Source organism: Carcharhinus amblyrhynchos, chromosome 1 (genome assembly GCF_965287045.1).
Source record: "Carcharhinus amblyrhynchos chromosome 1, sCarAmb.v2.hapA, whole genome shotgun sequence".
Taxonomy (NCBI): Eukaryota; Metazoa; Chordata; class Chondrichthyes; order Carcharhiniformes; family Carcharhinidae; genus Carcharhinus; species Carcharhinus amblyrhynchos.
Genome location: NC_137324.1, coordinates 180,908,775 through 180,925,366, shown reverse-complemented (window position 1 = coordinate 180,925,366; position 16,592 = coordinate 180,908,775). Strand labels below are relative to the sequence as shown.

At 44.0% G+C, this 16,592-nt stretch overlaps 1 protein-coding gene across 2 annotated transcripts in view; it reads left to right on the top strand.

Moving 5' to 3' along the window:
- The window catches only part of pcgf3 (polycomb group ring finger 3), a 138,698-nt gene that overhangs the window by 26,031 nt on the left and 96,075 nt on the right, over positions 1-16,592 (top strand). Inside the window, exons 2-3 of one of the 2 annotated variants that reach the window (XM_080196413.1) lie at positions 2,042-2,128; positions 3,462-3,531. Coding sequence is in view for 1 of the 2 variants with exons in the window: in XM_080196403.1 (XP_080052529.1) it covers positions 2,042-2,128 (87 nt within the window). In the remaining variant the exon portion in view is untranslated. The remainder of the gene's footprint in view (positions 1-2,041; positions 2,129-3,461; positions 3,532-16,592) is intronic. The other variant, XM_080196403.1, reaches the window with a different exon arrangement.

Here is a 16,592-nt window from a genome sequence, read left to right as displayed (position 1 = left end):
TTGTTTAATTGTCCACCACCGTTCATGACTGGATGTGGCAGCACTTCAGAGCTTGGATCTGATCCGTTGATTGTGGGATCACTTAGCTCTGTCTATCACTTGCAGTTTATGCTGTTTGGCATGCAAGTAGTCCTGTTTGTTAGCATCATCAGGTTGACACCTCATTTTTAGATATGCCGAGGTATATCTGTTCTCATTTAGCATGTATGCCTCAGTGTTAAGACTTCACAAAAACTCCTACCAATGTTATCATGCACTTTCAAAAGATAGATTGATGGGAATGAGGTGAAATATTTTTTCCCCTCATGGTGGTGTTCTCACCACCAATCACTGAGCTATTCTGGCAGCAGTGGATATTTTAGTAACTACAGTAGTGATGATACCAAATTATACGAGTGATTTATATTCAAATCTTTCACGCAGTATATTCTGTTCCCTTGCTACCCTCAGTGTTTTTCCAAGTTTCACGTGGTAGAGTATTGGTTCATTAGCTGAGGGAAGATGGTAAGTGGTGATAAACAGGAGGTTTCCTTGTCTGTGTTTGACTTGATGTCATGAGACTTCATGAGGTCTGGAGTCAATGTTGACGACCCCCAAGACTACTCAGTCCCTACTATATACCACTGTGCCAACACCTCACCGCTGCTGAATCTGTTCTGTTGATAGAGTAGTGATGGAGGAGTCTGGGACTTTGAAAGGGATAATTCTGAATGACATTTCAGGTGTTGCTTGACTTGTCTATGGAACACCTCCCCAGTTCGGGTACAACTCCTCAGAGGAGGACTTTGTAGTGTCTACTGAGTCAGGTGTGCCTTTGTCATGTCCAGGTTTGATACCAAGGTCAAAACTGAATGATCTGTCTGATTTTAATATCATAATTTTTTTATGGCAGGTTGGTATAACTTGGTGATTTTCTAGGAGGGTATTCAGATAGTTAGGGTGCTAATCACAGGATGGGGATGTGATCGGGAGATAATTGGGTTTGTTGGAGCTGAAGGGTAGTGGGGAGGGGGGTCAGTACTATAGTTACTCTACTAAGAGAGTTGAAATCATCCAAAGACTCTGATTTAAATTGGAGTGTTGAATGATTCCAATAGGGGTATGATAGTTTAAGATGTGAGGGACAAGGTTTAAAAGAGAGGTACGAGGCAAGTTTTTTTTTAACAGAGGGCACCTGGAACTCGCTGCCAGGGGAGGTTTTCGAAGCAGATATGATAGTGACTTTTAAGGTACATTGGGACAAATACATAAATAGGATGGGAATAGAGGAATATGGTTCCCGGAAGGTTAGGGGGTTTTGGTTCAGTCGGACAGCACGGTCGGTGGAGACTAGGAGGGCCGAAGGGCCTGTTCCTGTGCTGTAATTTTCTTTGTTCTTTGTCTTATGGTTACTGACACTTGTGTCATTGGGAATTAGAATAAACCAACTTTTCTGGTTTCTCTGCATAATGAAGGTCTTTCATATTTGGTATCGTTCTAAATCTCTTAAACATCCTCTCTAATACTGTGAAATCCATTTCTAAATTCTGCTATGTGGAACTTGCCAGAACATTGCAACTCCAGCCAGTGTTATGAAGATTTACCATAACAGCCTTCCTTTTTTTATGCCTGTCTTAATGGATTAAAGCCTCCTGTATATTTTATTAATAACATTCTCAACTTGTCTTGCCACTTCCAAAGGTTTGTGCTCAAACACCCCAGTATTTTTGGTTACCGCACCAATTTTAAAATTGTACCATTTAGTTTATATTGCTCTCCTCATTCTTCCTATCAAGATGTTTCACTTCACTCTTCTCTGTACTAAATAATCTGCCCAATTCATCAGTTAGTTTATATAGTTGGATTATCAGACTATTATTTTGTCTCTCAATCTGCTGTTCTATCATTAGTGAAAATAGAGGTTTAGTTATTTGCCTGCCTGAGATCAACACCATTAGAATCTTTGCTTAGCATACAGATAGAGAGTTGTGATCTTTCAGTAGTTATGATATAACCAGAATATAATGACGCAAACTGAACATCGCCTCTCATTTTTGCCTAGGTGTTTCATGCGAGTGCTCAAACATTCAGATCTGTACCGGCCTCATCACATGACTACACTGCAGTGCTCCGTGTTAGAGCAACACAGGTAACTTGCTGATTAGACATCATTTCAGCTCATTCTTTACCAAATCCAAATTCTACTTTCAATCAAGTACTGAGTTTAATTTAGTGAAATGTTGCTTTATAACTGTTTATTGTTCTGGCTTCACTTCTCCGAAAATGCTATTTTGCATCAAAGTACACCTTTTTCCTACTGTACGGTACGCATTCAGTAAATCAAAGGAATGACTTCCCCTTGCTTGAAAATTAAAAGTTGAAAAAGGGCAGAAAGAAACCAACTGGTCAACCCAGCCTGTTGCATTCTGACAGGGTGGAGCCTAGATTTACCATTGAAACCCCAACCCCCTGGAGTCATCCATTCTCCAGAAAGTGACAAATAAAACCCATAGGTAAGTTAGGGCAGGACTCTGAGAATTTACTTTGTGACTCCAGAAGCATTCAAGCATGCCAGTGTCTTATTAATTACATATAAAAGTAGGGAGGTCTTGCTGCAGCTGTATAGGGCATTGGTGAGGCCGCAGCTGGAGTACTGTGTGCAGTTTTGGGCGCCGCACCTGCGCAAGGATATTTTGGCCCTGGAGGGAGTGCAGAGGAGGTTTACTAGGCTGATACCGGAGTTGAGGGGATTGAGCTATGAGGAGAGGCTGAATAAACTAGGCTTGTACTCGTTAGAGTTTAGAAGAATGAGGGGAGATCTCATTGAGACGTATAAGATGATGAATGGGATGGATAGGATAGAGGTGGAGAGACTCTTCCCGCTCAAAAAAGACAGTAGGACTAGGGGGCACAGCCTCAAGATAAAGGGGAGGCGGTTTAGAACGGAGTTGAGGAGGAACTTCTTCACTCAAAGGGTGGTGAATCTCTGGAATTCTCTGCCCGTTGAAGTGGTGGAGGCTGCCTCGCTAAATATTTTTAAGAAGCGGGTTGATGGGTTCTTGATAAGAGAGGGGATTAAGGGTTATGGGGAGAGGGCGGGAAAGTGGAACTGAGCCACAACAGATCAGCCATGATCTTATTGAATGGCGGGGCAGGCTCGAAGGGCTAGATGGCCTACTCCTGCTCCTATTTCTTATGTTCTTATGTTCTTATTACTAAAGTTGAATGGCAACTTCTTGTTAAATAGCAATTACATTTTTAAGGCACTTGCATTATTAAACAGGTGATGGCTTTTGGTAAGATATAACTGGGGATAGTTACCAAAATAGTGTAGGTAGTATGGGGAGGATTCACCCATGGAAATGATAGTTTAGTTAAGTTTCCTTGACGTTTTGGTTTTAGTTGCAGTGCCTCATCAGAGGCTATCCTCCCTTCTCATTTGTTGACTTCTGTTTAATTCATTGATTTTTTTTTTCTGTTAGTATACGTGGGGACAGCTGGAAAACTGAGATGTGGGGAAGTCTTCAGTCTTCAGAATAAACCTGTCTTGAGGTACAGGCTTGGTTTCAAACTCATTTTTGCTCATCAAATGGCTATTGAATTTAACATGGTAGCAGAGGATAAACATTAAGCTCTGGTGTTGTTAAAGAAGAAGTTTCTTGTGTCTGTCCTCCGAAAGAAAGGAAGCACACTACTCTTGGCTAGCTTAGGTACAGGGTGGCAGAAGGACAGTGTAAATTCTCTGGTTTTTTTCAGAGTGAGCAATGGAAAAATAAGGTGAAAATGTGGACACAAGTTACTTCATTTTCCCAGAAGAAGATATGGCTTTGATTTTATTATCACCAGAAAAAAAATCACAATTAGCAGTAAAACATTAAGAACATAAGAAATAGGAGCAGGAATAGGCCATCTAGCCCTTCGAGCCTGCCCCGCCATTCAATAAGATCATGGCTAATCTGAAGTGGATCAGTTCCACTTTCCCGCTTTCTCCCCATAACCCTTAATTCCCCTGTCTGTCAGAAACCTATCTACCCGTGACTTAAATATATTTAGCAAGGTAGCCTCCACCACTTCAATGGGCAGAGAATTCCAGAGATTCACTACCCTTTGAGTGAAGAAGTTCCTCCTCAACTCTGATCTAAACTGCTCCCCCCCCCCTCATCTTGAGGCTGTGCCCTCTAGTCCTGCTATCCTTTCTAAGCAGGAAGAATCTCTGTACCTCTACCCTATCTACCCTATCCATCCCCTTCATTATCTTATATGTCTCTATAAGATCCCCCCTCATCCTTCTAAACTTCAACGAGTACAGACCCAGTCTACTCAGTCTCTCTTCATAGGCCAACCCCCTCATCTCCGGTATCAGCCTAGTGAACCTCCAAGGCCAATATATCCTTCCACAAGTGCGGCGACCAAAACTGCACACAGTACTCCAGCTGCGGCCTCACCAGCACCCTGTACAGTTGCAGCAAGACCTCCCTACTTTTATATTCAATCCCCCTCGCTATAAAGGCCAACATTCCATTCGCCTTCTTGATCACCTGCTGCATCTGCAGACTGAGTTTTTGCAACTCGTGCACAAGGACCCCCAGGTCCCTCTGCATCGTAGCATGCTGTAGCTTTTTGCCTTTTAAATAATAATCCCTCCTACTATTATTTCTGCCAAAGTGGATAACCTCACACTTGCTAACATTGTACTCCATCTGCCAGGTCCTCGCCCACTCACTCAGCCTACCCAGATCTCTCTGCAGACTTTCCACACCTTCCACGCAATTTGCTTTTCCACTCATCTTCGTGTCATCAGCAAATTTCATCATCCTACACTCAGCCCCCTCCTTCAGATCATCTATATAAATGGTAAACAGTTGAGGCCCCAGCACCGATCCCTGCGGCACTCCACTAGTCACCAACCACCAACCAGAATAGCACCCATTCATACCAACTCTTTGCTTCCTATTAGACAGCCAATCCTCTATCCATGCTAACACCTTACCCCTAACTCCGTGCACCCTAACCTTCTGTAGCAACCTTTTGTGAGGCACCTTATCAAATGCCTTTTGGAAATCTAAAAACACCACATCCACCGGTTCCCCTGTGTCTACCGCACTAGTCACATCCTCATAGAAATCCAATAAATTTGTCAAACACGACTTCCCCTTAACGAATCCGTGCTACATCTGCTCGATCAAACCGTTCTTTTCTAGGTGCCTCGCTATTTCTTCTTTGATGACGGCTCCTAGCATTTTTCCAACTACAGATGTTAAACTAACCAGCCTATAATTCCCTGCCTCTTGTCTGCTACCTTTTTAAACAGCGGCGTAACATTAGCCGTTTTCTAATCTTCCGGCACTTCCCTGGAGTCCAGCGAATTTTGATAAATAACTACTAAGGCATCCACTATCACTTCTGCCATTTCTTTCAGAACCCTGGGATGCATTCCATCCGGTCCCGGGACTTGTCCACCTTCAGTCCCATTAGTCTCTCAAGCACTACCTCTCCAGTGATAGTAATCGCACTTAGGCCCTCATCTTCTACTGAAGATGAGGCAAAAAACTTATTTAAAGCCTCAGCCATTTCATCATCGCCCACCGCTAAATCCCCCGTCTCATCCTCCAAGGGTCCAATGTTCACTCTAGCCAGCCACTTCTTCTTTATATATTTGTAAAAGCTTTTACTGTCTTTTTTTATATTTAATGCTAGTTTAGCTTCATACTCTATCTTTCCTTTCTTTATCACCTTCTTAGTTATTCTTTGTTGATTTTTAAATCTTTTCCAATCTTCTAATCGCCCACTATTTTTAGCCACTCTGAACGCATTAGCTTTTAATTTAATACTCTCCTTTATTTCCTTCGAAAACCACGGCTGGTTACCCCTTCTCCTACAGTCCTTCTTTACCATCGGAATATATTTCTGCTGAGTACTGAAAAAGATCCCCTTAAAAATCCTCCACTGTTCCTCAGCTGTCCCACCAACCAATCTGTGCCCCCAATCTACATTTGCCAATTCCGCTCTCATCCTATCGTACTTCCCTCTGTTCAAACAGAGGACACAGGTTCGGGACCCTACTTTCTCGTCCTCCATTTGCATCAGAAATTCGACTATACTATGATCACTCGTCCCAAGAGGATCCCTCACAAGAAGATCCCTAATTCTACCTGCCTCGTTACACAACAGCAGATTTTTGGAACTGGATGTGGATGACTTGGATGCCGAAAAAGGATTAACCCTTCAATTTTTGGATAAGCTTTTATAAAATGATGAGTTGTTGGAAGTGTACGAGACATAGTCAATCTCTGATAGATTTAAGAAAACAGATGATCAGTCGTGGAATGGATTGTTATTATGTTACATTATGGACTTTGATAAGTAGCGTAAGAGACTGAAAAGTTTAATCTTGAAATCCTACTGTCTGTATTGGCGTTCGAGTTGTTGGATTGTGCGTGCATTTCTCATATAAATAAACTTTTGGTGTTGATGAAGGACGGAAACGTTAGTGTTTCCCTCCCTCCTCCTCTAACCAAAAAAAAAGGCCACTGTGAGAAGGTAAAAGTGAAGGTAAGAGTTTTATAAATTTTCTTAAGTAATTTACTTGGTGCGAGAAATGTTGGTCAGTGGGGTTAAGTGCTGTACTTGTGAGATAGAACATAAACTACAGCACAAACAGGCCCTTCGGCCCACGAGTTGCGCCGATCACATCAACACCTACCAATCCATAGACCTATCTATAACCCCCAATCCCATTAAATCCCATATACTCATCCAGAAGTCTTTTAAAAGACCCCAGCGAGTTCGCCTCCACCACCACTGACGGCAGCCGATTCCATTCACTCAGCACCCTCTGAGTGAAAAACTTACCCTTAACGTCACTTCTGTACTTGCCTCCCCGCACCTTAAATCTGTGTCCTCTCGTAGCGACCATTTCAACCCGGGGAAATAGCCTCTGAGAATCCACCCTATCTATTCCTCTCAACATTTTATAAACTTCTATCAGGTCGCCTCTCAACCTTCGTCTCTCCAGGGAAAAGAGTCCCAGCTCCCTCAACCTAACTTCATAAGGCATGCCTCCCAGTCCAGGCAACATCCTTGTAAATCTCCTCTGTACCCTTTCAATAGCTTCTACGTCCTTCCTATAGTGAGGCGACCAGAACTGCGCACAGTACTCCAAATGAGGCCTGACAAGGGTCTTATAAAGTTGCAGCATTACCTCCCGATTCCTAAACTCAATCCCTCGATTAATGAAGGCCAGTACACCATACGCCTTCTTGACCACATCCTCCACCTGCGAGGCCGATTTAAGAGTCCTGTGGACCCGGACCCCAAGATCCTTCTGCTCTTCATCACTACTAAGACTCCTGCCCTTGATAGTGTACTCGTTCATCCCATTGGTTCTGCCAAAATGGATGACTACACATTTATCTGCGTTGAAGTCCATCTGCCACTTCTCCGCCCAGTCCTGCATCCTATTTATGTCCTGCTGCAACTTCTAACATCCTTCCAGACCATCCACAACACCACTGACCTTCGTGTCATCAGCGAACTTACTAACCCATCCCTCCACTTCCTCATCTAGGTCATTTATGAAAATGACAAACAGCAAGGGTCCTAGAACAGATCACTGGGGCACTCCACTGGTGACTGACCTCCATGCAGAAAAAGACCCATCCACAACCACTCTCTGCCTTCTGCAGGCAAGCCAGTTCTGGATCCACAAGGCCAAAGGCCCTTGGATCCCATGCCCTCTCACCTTTGCAAGAAGTCTTGCATGGGGGACCTTATCAAACGCCTTGCTGAAGTCCATGTACACCCCGTCCACTGCACTTCCTTCGTCAATGTGCTCAGTCACATTTTCGAAGAACTCAACTAGGCTCGTAAGGCACGAGATGCGGAAGATCTGTGACACTTCCAGCATCTCGGACAACTACAACTGCAGGAAGTGCACCCAATTGCAGCTCTTTACAGACCACATGAATACTCTGGAGCAGCAGTTGGATGCATTTAGGAGCATGAAGGTGGAGAAAAGCGTCATAGATAGGAGCTTTAGAGACGTGGTCACACCCAAGGTGCAGGCAAATAGATGGGTGACTGCGCGAAGGAGCATGCAGTCAAGTGCAGGAATCGCCTGTGGTCTTCCCCCTTTCTAACAAGTATACCATTTTGGATATTGTTAGGGGGCCTGAATTATCAGGGGATAACAGCAGCAGCCAGAGCAGTGGCACCATGGCTGGCTGTGCTATTAAACAGGGAGGGACAACGAGCACGAGAGCAATAGTTATAGGGGACTCTATGGTTAGGGGTGCAGATAGGTGCTTCTGTGGACGTGAAAGAGGCTCCAAGATGGTATGTTGCCTCCAGGATGTCTCTGAATGGGCAGAAAGCATTCTGAAGGGAGAGGGTGAACAGCCAGTGGTTGTAGTACATCTTGGTACTAATGACATAGGTAGAAAGAGTGATGAAGTCCTGCAGCAGCAGTTTAGGGAGTTAGGTAGAAAATTAAAAAGCAGGACTCCTAGAGTTGTAATCTCAGGATTACTCCCTGTGCCAATTGCCAGTGAGGCTAGAAATGGGAAGATACATAGCTCAACATGTGGATAAAAAGCTGCTGTCGGAGGCAGGGTTTCAGATACCTGGAACATTGGGATCTCTTCCAGGGCACGTGGGACCTGTACAAGAAGGATGGGTTGCATCTAAACTGGAAGGACATAAATATTCTGGCCCGGAGATTTGCTAGTGTCACATGGGAGAATTTAATTTGTCAGCAGGGTGGGAACCAAAGTAAAGACGAATTAACTGAAGGGGAACCAGAGGGAAGGGCCATTAAGACTCAGAGAAAGAGCAAGTAGGGTGTGGTTGCTAATCAAATAGTGTCTGGTGGACTAAAGTGCATTTGTTTCAATGCGAGAAGTGTAACAGGTAAGGCAGATGAACTTAGAGCTTGGATTAGTACTTGGAACTATGATGTTGCTAATACAGAAACTTGTTTAAGAGGACAGGATTGGCAGCTTAATGTCCCAGGATACAGATGTTTCAGGGTGAGATAGAGGGGGATGTTAAAGGGGTGGAGGAGTTGCATTGCTGGTTAAGGAGAATATCACAGCTGTGCTGCAGGGGTAACCTCGGAGGGCTCAAACAGTGAGGCAATATGCGTAGAGCTCAGGAATAGGGAAGGTGTAGTCACAATGATGGAAGTTTACTGTAGGCCACCCAACTGCCAGCGGGAGATAGAGAAACAGATATGTAGGCAGATTTTGGCAAGGTGTAAAAGTAACAGGGTTGTTGTGATGGGAGATTTTAACTTGCCCTATACTGACTAGGACTCGCTTAGTGTTAGGGGCATGGATGGGGCAAAGTTTGTAAAAAGCATTCAGGAAGGGTTCTTAAAACAGTATGTAGGCAGTCCAACTAGGGAAGGGGCCATACTGGACCTGGTATTGGGGAATGAATCCAGCCAGGTGGTCAATGTTTCAGTAGGGGAGCAGTTTGGGAACAGTGACCACAACTCAGTAAACTTTAAGGTACTGATGGATAAAGATAAGTGTAGTCCTCAAGTTAAGGTGCAAAACTGGGGGAAGGCTAATTACAATAATATTAAACAGAAACTGAAGAATGTAGGTTGGGAACAGATATTTGAGGGCAAATCGACATCAGGCATATGGGAGGCTTTCAAGTGCAAATTGATAGGGATTCGGGACCGGCATGTTCCTGTAAGGATGAAGGATAAATATGACAAGTTTTGGGAACCTTGGGTAACGAGAGATATTGTGAGCCTCGTCAAAGAGAAAAAGGGAGCATTTGTCAAGGCTAGGAGGCTGGGAACACAAGAAGCAAGTGTGGAATAGATGGAAAGTAGAAAGAGTAAGGAGGGCTAAAAAGGGTTACAAAAACAAGGCTAAAACAAGGAGTAAGGAGGGCTAAAAAGGGCCACAAGAAATCATTGGCCAGCAGGATTAAGGAAAATCCCAAGGCTTTTTTATACATATATAAAGAGCAAGAGGGTAGTCAGGGGAGGGAATTTATGTGTGGAGCCAGAGGAGGCGAGGTATTACATGAGTACTTTGCGTCAGTATTCACCAAAGAGAAGGACTTGGTGTGTAGATAGTTTGAGTCATTTTGAGATCAGAAAGGAGGAAGTATTGGGGGTCTTGGGAAACATTAAGGTAGACAAGTCCCCCGGCCTGATGGGATAGACCCAGAATGCTGTGAGGGGCAAGGAAGGAAATTGCTGGGGCTTTGAGAGAAATCTTTGTATCTTCACTGGCTACAGGGAGCTCCCAGAGGATTGGAGAATAGCCAATGTTGTCCCTTTGTTTAAAAAGGGTAGCAAGAATAATTCAGGTAATTACAGGCCAGTGAGTCTTAGGTCAATGGTAGGGAAATTATTGGAGAGGTTCCTTCGAGACAGGGTTTACTCCCACTTGGAAATAAGTGGATGTATTAGCAAGAGGCAACATGGTTTTGTGAAAGGGAGATCGTGTCTCACTAACTTGGTCGAGTTTTTTGAGGAAGTGGCGAAGATGATTGATCAGGGTAGAGCAGTGGATGTTGTCTACTTGGACTTTAGTACGGCCTTTGACAAGGTCCCTCATGACAGACTGATGCAGAAGGTGAAATCGCGTGGGAACAGAGGTGAACTGGCTCAGTCATAGAACACCGAGGGTAGCAGTGGAAGAGTGCGTTTCTGAATGGAAGGCTGTGACAAGTGGCGTTCCTCATGGGTCAGTGCTGGGACCTTTGCTGTTTGTAATATATATAAATGATTTGGAGGAAAATGTAACTGAATTGATTAATAAGTTTGCAGACGACACAAAGGTTGGTGGATTTGCAGATAGCGATGAGGATCATCAGAGGATACAGCAGGATATCGGTCAGTTGGAGACTGGAGCAGAGAGATGGCAGATGGAGTCTGAAAAATGTGAGCTAATCATTTTGGAAGATCTAATGCAGATAGGAAATATATAGTAAATATATTGATAGGCAGAAGGATCTAGGTGTATGGTACACAGGTCACTGAAAGTGGCAACACAGGTGGAGAAGGTAGTCAAAAAGGCATATGGCATGCTTGTCTTCATCAGTTTGGGCATTGACTTTAAAAATTGGCAAGTTATGTTGCAGCTTTATAGAATCTTAGTAAGGCCGTACTTGGAATATAGTGTTTAATTCTGGTTGTCACACTACCAGAAGGATGTGGAGGCCTTGGAGAGAGTACAGGAAAGATTTATTGGGGATGTTGTCTGGCATGGCGGGCATTAGCTATGAGGAGAGGTTGGAGAAACTTGGTTTGTTCTCACTGGAATGATGGAGGTTGAGGGATGATCTTGTAGCAGTCTACAAGATTATGATGGCATGGGCAGGGTGGATAGTCAGAAGCTTTTTCCCAGGGTGGAAGAGTCAATTACTAGAGGGCATAAGCTTAAGGTGCGAAGAGCAAGGTTTAAAGAAGATGTATGAGGCGAGTTTTTTTACACAGAGTGGTGGGGGCCTGGGACTCGCTGCCAGGGGAAGGAGTGGAAGCAGAAACGATAATGACTTTTAAGGGGTGTCTTGACACATAAATGGGAATAGAGGGATATGGTCCCCGGAAGGGTAGGCAGCATGATCAGTGCATGCTTGGAGGGTCAAAGGACCTATTCTTGTGCTGTAATTTTCTTTGTTATTTTGTCTTTTGATGGGTGTTCCATTTTATGGAAAAGACTGTCTAGATCAAATGGCTGCCACTGTTTAAAAACAAAAGGTTCCTGGCAAAACTGTCATTTGCAGTTACTTTCCTAGCAAATGCAGGCAACTCTGCAGTGAAGCAAAACACAGAGGATTCTATGGCCACTAAATTTTGAGATTGCCAAGCTATTTCAATACAAAGATGGGGTCACTGATATGTGATTTGAAGATGGTTGCACTTTTAGCCAGTTGGAGTATTGAAATAAAAAAAGGGTCTGGGACAATGACAAAGGCACTTGAATCCGAGAAATGAACGTGACATAGTAAATTGGTGTTATCTATGTGATTCTGAATATTACACAATGAATTGCCTGCAGCTGAAGAATTGTGTTTTTGAAATTGCAAGTGAAACATGACAGTGACTGCCGTGAAGGAATTGTGTTGGTCACTGGGTCACTGGGCCACTGAATTGAGTGGTGAGTGTTTGGCAACTGGTTTGTTCAGTTGTGCACTCTTGGGTAGCAATTGCACTTCCACAGTGTGTGGGTTGGACTGGCTTAATTGCTCCCTGGAGTCTTTTGATGAGGCAGATTGAACATAGAACACTACAGCACGAACGGGCCCTTTGGCCCACAAGTTGCACCGATCACATTTATACCTACCAAGCCATAGAACTATCTGTAACTTCCAAAGCCATTAGATCCCATATACTCATCCAGAAGTCTTTTAAAAGTCCCCAGCGAGCTCGCCTCTACCACCACCGATGGCAGCCAATTCCACTCACTCACCACCCTCTGAGTGAAAAACTTTCCCCTAACATCTCCTCTGTACTTGCTTCCCAGCACCTTAAACCTGTGTCCTCTCGTAGCGACCATTTCAGCCCTGGGAAATAGCCTCCGAGAATCCACCCTATCTATTCCTCTCAACGTTTTATAAACCTCTATCAGGTCGCCTCTCAACCTTCATCTCTCCAGGAGAAGAGACCTAGTTCCCTCAACCTACCTTCATAAGGCATGCCTCCCAATCCAGGCAACATCCTTGTAAATCTCCTCTGCACCCTCTCAATAGCTTCCACGTCCTTCCTGTAGTGAGGCAACCAGAACTGCGCACAGTACTCCAAGTGGGGTCTGACAAGGGTCTTATAAAGTTGCAGCATTACCTTCCAACTCCTAAACTCAATCCCTCGATTAACGAAGGCCAGCACCCCATACACCTTCTTGACCATATCCTCCACCTGCGAGGCCGATTTAAGAGTTCTGTGGACCCGCACCCCAAGATCCTTCTGCTCTTCAACATGGCTAAGACTCCCACCCTTGATATTGTGCTCCTGCATCCTGTTGGTCCTGCCAAAATGGACCACTACACATTTATCCGTGTTGAAGTCCATCTGTCACTTCTCCGCCCAGTTTTGCATCCTATCTATGTCACGCTGTAACTTCTGACATCCCTCCAAACTATCCACAACACCACCAACCTTTGTATCGTCGGCGAACTTACTAACCCATCCCTCCACTTCCTCATCTAGATCATTTATGAAAATGACAAACAGCAAGGGTCCTAGAACAGATCCCTGGGGCACTCCACTGGTGACCAACCTCCTTGCAGAAAAAGACCCATCTACAACCACTCTGTCTGCCTTCTGCAGGCAAGCCAGATTGGCAGAAGGTTAAGAAATACAGAAGCTCTACCTGCTTTAGGTTTGGGGACAGCTGGGATCAGAGTCTTCATCAGTATTAATGTGGTCTCTTTGTGACAGATCTCTGTTGTGAGATCTTGACCAGCCTGAACGAATACTTCATTAGAAAGTGTGTAGAAGATTGTGTGCCAAAGAATCGAATCCATGTATTTCCCAACCAGAAACCATGGATGAACAGGGATATCTACTGCCTGCTGAAATGCAGGTTTGAGGCGTTCAAGTCAGGCGACCCTAACCTACACATGAAAGCCAGATATGATCTACGGAGATCCATCAAAGATGTCAAAAGACAGTACTAGACCAAGCAAGAATCCTAGGCTAGCAACACGTACTCCCGCAGACCATGGTAAGGTATAACAGGCGACAAGATGAAGACAGGTAAAACCATCCACTCCAATGAATCCCTCCTTGATGAGCTCTACATATTCTACGCCTGTTTTGAGCAAGAGGTCAGCGAGAGCACACCCTCCATCCTGAAAGCCTTGGACGAATCTGTATCCAAGATCACCGAGGTCAACATCAGAGCAGCCTTCTCAAAAGTCAGCCCACAGAAAGCAGCTGGCCGGATGGGGTACCTGGATGAGCACTCAGGTCCTGCGCAGACTGGCAGTGGTATTCACAGACATCATCAACCTCTCTTTATACCAATCTGAGGCCCTTACTTGCTTCAAGAAGATGACCATTATCCTGGTACCAAAGAGAAGCCAGGTAGCATGCCTTAATGACTATCGTCCAGTGGCTCTGAGATTCATCATTATGAAGTGTTTCGAAAGCTTAGTCATGGCACAAATCAATCCCTACCTATCAAATTGCTTGGATCCACAATAGTTCACCTATCACTGCAACAGGTCCACAACAGATGCAGTCTCCCTGGCCGTACACTCAACCCCGGAACACCTAGTTAACAAAGACACCAACTTCAGACTCATATTCATAGGTTACAGCTCAGCCTTTAACACCATTATTCCTATGAGACTCCTCTCCAAACTTCGTGGGCTGGGGCTCGGCTCCTCCCTCTGCAGCTGGATCCTAGATTTCCTAATCCACAGACCACAGTCAGTAAGGATAGGTGACAACACCCCCTCCACGATCATCCTCAACACTGATGATCTGCAAGGCTATGTCTTCAGCCCCTTACTACGCTCCTTACACGTCTTTGATTGTATGGCAAATTCCCCACCAACTCGATTTTCAAGTTTGCTGAAGACACCACCATTGTGGGTCAGATCTCAAACATGACGAGACAGAGTACAGGAAAGAGATAGAGAATCTAGTGAATTGCTGTGAAGACAATAATTTCTCCCTCAATGTCAACAAAATGAAGGAGATGGTCATTGACTTCAGGAAGCACAGTGAAGGGACGCCCCTGTTATCAGTGGGGACAAAGTGGAAATGGCCAGAAGCTTCAAGTTTTTAGGTGGCCTGATCATCATCAACTTGTCCTGGTCCCACCGTGCCGACACTATAGTAAAAAAGCCCACCAATGCCTCTAGTTTCTGAGAAGACTAAGGAAATTTGGCATGTCTGCTACAACTCTCTCCAAATTCTACAGATGCATCATAGAAAGCATTCTTTCTGGTTGTATCACAGCTTGGTATGGCTCCTGCTCTGTCCAAGATGGCAAGAAACTACAAAGGGTCATGAATGAAGCCCAGTCCATCACTCAAACCAGCCTCCCATCTGTTGACTCTGCCTACACTGCCTCAGAAAAACAACCAGCATAATCAAGGATCCCATGCATCCGGACATACTCTCTTCTACTGCCTTCTGTTGAGAAAAAGATACAAAAGTCTGAGGTCACCGACCAACCAACTCAAGAACAGCTTCTTCCCTGCTGACATCAGATTTTGAATGGATCTTCCTCACATTAAGTTGATCTTTCTCCACGCCCTAGCTATGACTGCAACTCTGCATTCTGCACCCTCTCCTTTCCTTCTCTATGAATGGTATGCTTTGTCTGTATAGCACGCAAGAAACAATACTTTTCATTATATACTAATACATGTGACAACAATAAATCAAATCAGATCTTCAATGAAAAAGTACAGATGAAGCTAAGCATGATAAATGACAAAGCCATTGTGTTTGGCAAAATTGTGGAACTAAAGTTATCTGCCACTGAGGAAGCCAAGTATTTCTTGAAGAGTTTAAGCAGTGTTGTTAATTTCTGAGGAGAGACATTTGGTGGACAAGAAAAAGATTATCTGGAAGTTGCACAGATAATTTGCACATTTGGTGTCATATAATTCAAAGCTGTGAGATCGGATGCTGGAGTGGTTGATTGAGGACACGTTGAGCAAGTTACAGTTCAGTGTGATACTTGTGTTAAATATTGAATGCCACCTCCATGTTCTGTTGTGCGTCTGCCACTGTGAATGGATTTAGAAGTATGGGACAAGGATTGGGAATTTTCTTTGCCACACTTCATAGGCTGAATTACATTGTATTAACTATCTACAGTAATACATAGTAAGGGCAAATAGACTGTTGTCAACAAGGTCATGAAGAAATGGATAGACTCTGGATTAGGAATACCCAACAAAATTCCTGACGGATAATGGAGGAGAATTTGCAAATGGTGAGTTTTGGGATATGTATGAAAGTTTGAATATCATAGTTATGCATACTGTGGCTGCGAGCCCATTCACCAATGGTTTAAGTGAGAGAATGAAATAATTGATTACATGTTGCATAAAATACTAGCCGAACAACCAAAGTGCGAGTTGCAAATGGCACTGGCAAGGGCAGTACATGCAAAAATGTCCATACTAGTTGGCATATGGAAGGAATACAAAGTTGCCTTTGATGCTATTGGAGGCTCCGACTGCTCTTGAAGGAACTGCCATTAATTCTGCTTTTTCTGCCATTTGAATGCCTTGCCCACAAACAGGAAAACTTTCATTAAAGCTGAGGCTTTGGAGAAAATTCAGCAAGCCTTATGGCACTACATAAGACCATTGGGAATACAGTTTAATCAAGGGACATGGTATATAACAAAAGAGAAGGCTGAAAGAATGGAAAGGGCCTGATAAAGTTAAGGGTAATGATGCAAATAAACATGGTAATCAAACTGTTGAGGTACATTCCTCAAGACTAATTGGCATAGATTCTGAATAGGGCATAAAAAACATCAATGTTAGATGGTTACAAGGAACAGATTATGGCAGATAGAGGGATGATTGAATATGGGCAAATTAACTTTGAAGCATTGGATAAGGCTATTCATCCAAAAGTAGGAATGAGAAAAAACATATTCCAGTCAAGGCCA